Source organism: Elgaria multicarinata, chromosome 10, assembly GCF_023053635.1.
Source record: "Elgaria multicarinata webbii isolate HBS135686 ecotype San Diego chromosome 10, rElgMul1.1.pri, whole genome shotgun sequence".
Classification (NCBI taxonomy): domain Eukaryota; kingdom Metazoa; phylum Chordata; class Lepidosauria; order Squamata; family Anguidae; genus Elgaria; species Elgaria multicarinata.
The window spans coordinates 87,481,628-87,487,627 of NC_086180.1; the positions used below are offsets into that span (position 1 = coordinate 87,481,628).

General features: G+C 43.9%; 1 protein-coding gene across 3 annotated transcripts in view; it reads right to left on the bottom strand.

Moving 5' to 3' along the window:
* SLIT2 (slit guidance ligand 2) overlaps positions 1-4,970 on the bottom strand; it is a 317,811-nt gene extending 312,841 nt beyond the window's left edge. For all 3 annotated transcript variants that reach the window (XM_063135275.1, XM_063135274.1, XM_063135273.1), the window contains exons 1-3: positions 4,828-4,970; positions 1,819-1,890; positions 597-668 (exon numbers count right to left, since the gene is read on the bottom strand). In XM_063135275.1, coding sequence (XP_062991345.1) covers positions 597-661 — 65 coding nt within the window. In that variant the 5' untranslated portion in view covers positions 662-668; positions 1,819-1,890; positions 4,828-4,970. The remainder of the gene's footprint in view (positions 1-596; positions 669-1,818; positions 1,891-4,827) is intronic.
* Between the last annotated feature and the right edge of the window lie 1,030 nt (positions 4,971-6,000).

Below are 6,000 nucleotides of genomic sequence, written 5' to 3' on the forward strand. Positions count from 1 at the left end.
ACAAATGAGAAATGTCTTCTCTGTCTTGAAACGTTTTACCCTTTCCAAAGGACAAGCTCAGGTGTCTGTGTTCTCTTTACATTGTTCTATCAATTGAAATAGTCAGCAATTCTCTGTACACTGTTAGAATTTTGCAGCTACTTATTTCTTTTACACAATAGTGTGCTTTCCCACACCACACAATATATAGGAAATCCCTTATGTGCTGCAAATATTAAAAGCTCAATTTGTACGTTCTTTCAGTTATTGTTAATGAGCAAGTTACACACTCACACACACACAGTCCTTAGATTACACACCAGTTTGATGGTTTGAACTTATTCTATCCAGGAAATTCATTTTCGTGTTCTTATTGTGCCAAGTTATATCTTCAAGATTCTTTCCATTAGTTTGAAAGTAAATTTTATCTTTCAAAAAGTAGAATTTACATTCCATCCATGGCACATACCTACAGGAAACAACTGCAGCATTTTATTCTCCCCTTCAACGAGTAATCCAAGTGCAAATCGCTGTGGTTTAACACACACTATAAAAGGGGGAGGGGAAGTTACACCAACTTGCTTTGTCATAATCTAAATTCATAAAAAAATACTTACAGTCTCTCTAGCTCTTTCAGGTCCTGGAATGCTCCTCTCTCAATTGTATTAATCTTGTTTTCCATGAGCTGACTGAAAAGCAGAATAAGAGTTTTAAAGCAGCAAGTAATCAAACAATGATTAACACCTATTACTGCCCTTCAACAATGGGGAAACTTGCAACCATCTCCCCTTTATTAACTCTGCGATTCTCATTCTATTCTTAGACTTCCCATCCAATGTGTTTAAGACCTGTCACTTTACACTGCACTGTGACTTATGTTCATGGAAGAGAGAAACTAACACTCTCTATTCTTAAAGAGAGACCTTAAAGCTGCTCAAGAACTTGGAGGGTCAAAGGTGAGGAAAATATATATGCCTTACTTAAGGAAAAAGGCAAAGCCACTGTTTTAATAGCAGAATGTAGAAGATAAGTAAAACACCATGTATAGAATGTTTTCGTAATGAATGAAAGCACGTTTCACAAGTACGAACAGAATTTTATTCTGTAAGTGAAAGATTCAATGTGAAAATATTTCCCTGAAAAGACGAATTTGTAACTTTTCGCCTTTAAAAAGACAAATCAAAAAAGATGGTTACAATTATTTCCTGATTTACAACAATTTTCTGATACTTGTGGCACTCAAGGGAGGGGATATCTTCACTGAAAAGCACCAGTCATCATAAAAGAGACTCATGAAACAAACATTTATAATCTATTAACACTGAGAAAAGGACTTCTAAATTACTCAATAAACAAGCTTCATGTCTAATGAAACTATTTTAGCATATATATCAATTTACCAGAATTTGATCTAAAGTCAAGTTATATCTGTAGCTTCTCTTTCCTGAATTTCTTCATATACCAAACTTCTTTTCATGTTTCAAAAGCCTGGTAATCTTAAACAGGCAATGCATTCAAATAAATGATTTCAATTAGAATTTTAAAAAGGAAAATATTGTTTTTTTCCATATGGCTTGCTAAAACCCATTCATTCTTCAAAATGTAGGTATTTTGCTTTACTTAGAGATTCAAGAAAAAGCATAGAATACAGAATTGCTACTGTGATATTTCCCCAAACTTTTATATCATCTCCCAACTGCTTTTTCTCATTCAATGTAAATTTAATGTTATTTTAGAAGTTAAGTAAAGAATTAGTCCTGTTTATTAAAGAAGTTACTCTTCACAGGACTACACATCTGCAGTAAACAATAGTAGCAACAAAAACCAAAAACAACTTACAGAACTCGTAGGTGCCTTAGGCCGGCAAAATCAGTCTTGGAGATCCTTGTGATATTATTTCCATTAAGATCCCTAAGAAGAACATGTCAGTAGTAAAATTAGACATTCCAAAACTGCAGGCTATACTCTTTATTGGAACAAAGTTGTGTGTGGTTATTTTAAAAAAATAACCCAACAAGAAATTTTAACACATCTGAGTATTAGTATTTAACACCAGCTTGGTGCAAATTCCTGAAAGTTTCTTTTTAAAAAGTTTTAATATCTAAAATGTAAATTGCATTAAGTACATTTCATTTGTTTATAATATCTAATTTACCAAAACACATTAGAATAGATACTTCCAAAACGTTACATTCATAATTTTTGCTTTTTTAAGATAAGAAAAGTTATGCCTCTAGGCTAGCTGGATTGCTGTTTTTATAATTGAGTGCAACAGACATGAAATCAAGACTTGTTTACTTAACGACATATTAGGGAGTCAGTTCCTGAAGAAAGGGGGATGATTCCTTGACCCACTTCTCAAGCAATGTGCCCCAAGACCATGACTACTGTAAGCTTTCCAACTTTTTCAGAGCCCCCCAGGAGGAAAGCTGGCAGGAGCCCTGGCAACAGGGGGGTCATACGAATGGTGGAGCAGGCAGGAAGTGGGCAGTAAACATCTTTGACAGTTTTCCCAGGGCCCAAGGTTTTTCTCCAAGGCATCATCAATTCTGTGGCATTCCTAAAAACCCAGCTGTACTTACACAGCTAAAGCTTCCTGAACCAAACACTTAGAGGGTTAAAAATAATATGATCTAAGTTCTGCACTCTTTCAATAACTCCATGCTTGGATTAAAAAGTAAATTCCTCATTTAGTCTTAGAAACTTTATTACAGCTAGCTAAAACATGTAAACAATGTTGACAGGTAATTTTTATTGTTTGATTTCAGCTCAGAATTTCAATTCATCCCATTTTAATCATTATTAGCTAATTAAGAGACAAATATATTAATATAATTTCAACTTTTTTAAAAAAAAATCACTATAAATAGCCCTTGGAGAAATATTATGAATGGAAGCTCATAACTACCTTAAATAAATACATTGATCACACCCTTCCAGACAAGTTACAGGAAGCAGCTTTATATGGAAACTAACCTTTAAGACAATGTATATTATTTAAGTGGAAGAAGGTAGGAATCAGCACATTCCACTGAAGAGAGGTGGCAGGAATCTTAAATGATCTATGCAGGTTTCTTCTTCTTTCAACTAATGAATCACTCTGAAATTTTTGCTCTCAGTGAAAAACTAATTTACTTTTTAAAACTTTGTGACTGTGTTTTATCCTAAAATTGCTTAAATGAAAAGCTACAAAACCAATTGAAAGACTGTGTTTTGAAGAACTGTTCACTCAGAAAAGATTTTAATGGCCAACAAGTACATAGCTGACTTAATCTTTAAACACTGAAGTGGGTGCCCTCCCTTCTCAATATTTTGGCTCAATTTGGAATGCTAAACTTCATGCTGAGAAAGCAAGGGGAGGATTTTGATGTTTTGAGAGGCACAGCTAAAATAATAGAATACTAAACCTACGGTTTTAGTACGGACCATGAGTTGTCATATCTGTCTTCTAATAGTATGCCAGTCTCCCCCTCCCTTCAACCGCAAATCAACCAACTGAAGGAGCAACAGAAATTTTGTTGGGAAAGAATTCCACATTTCAGGCAAAGGAATATTTTCAGGCAAAGGAATATATTTGCTATTTTCCTGCTCTGCTTGGATTATTCAAGGGTCTCCCCTTTCATGATTCGTCCAGATTTTAACCCCATACATGCAATGATTATTATTTTTTTAAGACAAAAAGGGATTCAAGGGAGAAAGACTGAAATGAGCTGGGAAGGGTCTGTCTTTGGCCAATTCACTTGATGTAATTATGGGCTAAGAGGTTACAAGCTACTCTTCCCAGTTAAAAAGCCTTCACTGAAGTTGCCCTGAAGAGTTTTCAGGGCACAAATCATTTCTCAGAGATCAGAAGTATGCTTTCCAGGGGGGGCGGGATCTCCTCCTAACCCAAATTACCAAGCAGCAACGTATTTTGCTTATTATTTGGGTTGTCAAAGCCGTGGAACTAATGGCTTTAGTGCTTTCATGTCTCCTACCTTTACCCCTGAAATCCATAATGAGAACTGCACAAAGAGCTGGGGTGGGGGTCAGGGGTGGGTGGGAGACAAGTTGGTTTAACAGATCAATAATTCAGAAACAACTGCTGAGCTATGCTTTTTGCTTGAGGGATCGGTAATGTCCTGAAATAAGGAACAGCCACTTAGGCTCTATGGTGTTCTAAAATAAGAGGGGTGTGTGTGTGTGTGTGTGTGTGTGTGTGTGTGTGTGTGTGTGTGAGAGAGAGAGAGAGAGAGAGAGAGAGAGAGAGAGAGAGACTGTATTTTAAAAAGGCAGAAAAAAGCGATGAGGGACATCTGGCCATGGTGTTACACTCAAGAACCTGGTGCAAGTCCCAAAGAGAGTGTCTTACCCAACCAGCTCCAACCACAACAACACAGGCCTGCCTGAAGCATACATACACGGGTTGTTGGGGAGGGAGAAGCCCACAAAGAAATACCGAAAACATTATTAAATAATTATTAAGCAGGCCAAGCTGGCTCTTCAGAGGGGAATAAAGCTCTGAAACTTCAAGCGTATAAACCTCCCCAAGGCTGCCGCTCTGCATGGCACCTATGCGACCACGTCTTAGAACGATGGGGAGGGGGGGGGTTTCCTTTCAAGGCTCTTTGGGAGGAAAGCAGACCTGAGGGGCGCAGCGCCCTCAAAGGACCGGGGAAGACCCTTCGAGAAGGTGTGCGCCTCAGTTCCATCCTCAGCTAGGGGTGGGGTGGGGGCCAGGGGCTACCTTCCACCCTCTGGAAATACAAACCAGGCGCTTGGCATGTTGCCTGGGTAAGGAAAAGGGTCTTGGGCTCCCTGAACCTGGGGTCCGGGGTACGAAGGGGAGGGATCGGGAACGGGACTTACAGCCTCTCGGCGTTGCGGGGAATGTTCCTCGGGACGCTCCGCAGCGCCAGCCCGTGACAGTCCACGGTGCTCCCGGAACAGGAGCATTGAGCCGGGCAAGGCTGCGGCGCCACCTCCTCGAGATGGAGAAGCAGCACCAGCAGCGCCAGGCGGAGCCAAGCCCGCGCCGCCGACAGCTTCATCGTTTCCTCGCCGCCACCGGATCCCCCGCAAGAAGCCACCGAGCTGCGGAAACTAAACACCCCGAGACCTTCTTCCCCGTCGAAGGCTGGGGGTGGGTGCGAGAAGGGGCAAACCCCCGCCCTCTCCTCCTCCTCCTCCTCCTCTTCCTCCAAGGTCCGAGAAGTCCAAGGCTGGATCAAAATCCCCGAGCGGAGCGAAGGACGAGGTCGACGTCGAGCCCGATCCGCGAGCCCAGCCGGCTGCGCGGCGATGCCAGTCCCGCCGAGGATCTTGCGCTGGCCGCCCCTTCCGCGGGCAGAGCCGAGCCCCTCTGAAGTTAGCCGAGAGACGGGCAGGCGGGCAAGCCCAGCCCTGCGCGGTTCGGCCCCCGCTTCGCTGCCTTCTTCTCCTCCTCCCGGGGCGCCTTCAACACCGCATCGCCGAGTCCCGTCCCCTCCAGGCTAGAAGAAGCCGAAAGAGCCGCCGCCGCCGCCGCCGTCGCCGCCGCCACCAGCCCCGCGCTGCGCCGCTTTCAGAAGCTCTCTTTCCCCGCCGCCGCCGCCGCCGCCTGCACCGAACTGCATTGCGACCGCCGCCGCCGTCCGCCTATCGCAGAAGCAGCAGCAGCGGCTGCATGCTCGCTCGCCCGCCCGCCCGCCCGCCCGCGGAGAGAGCCGAGCGTTGCGCGGGGCCAGAGAAGCAGCAGCAGCTCCACGCCCCGCGTAATTTCCCCCAACGCCGACGGGCTTTGCAGGAGAGAGAAGGACGGACGTCGGTGGAGGTTAAATTGCATGCAGTTGCGGAGGAGGGGAGGACTCTCTCTGTCTGTCTGTCTGTCTGTCTCTCTCTCTCTCACACACACACACCAGGGCTTCCCCACCCCCCGCTCCTCACTCTTCCGCTGTAAACTCCCACGGGCAAGTTAGCGCTGGAGTCCCCCGGCGTCGTGGCCGCAACGACAATAAAACCACCGCAGTAACCCTACCCAGCGCCACCCAGTTCGGAGCGCTG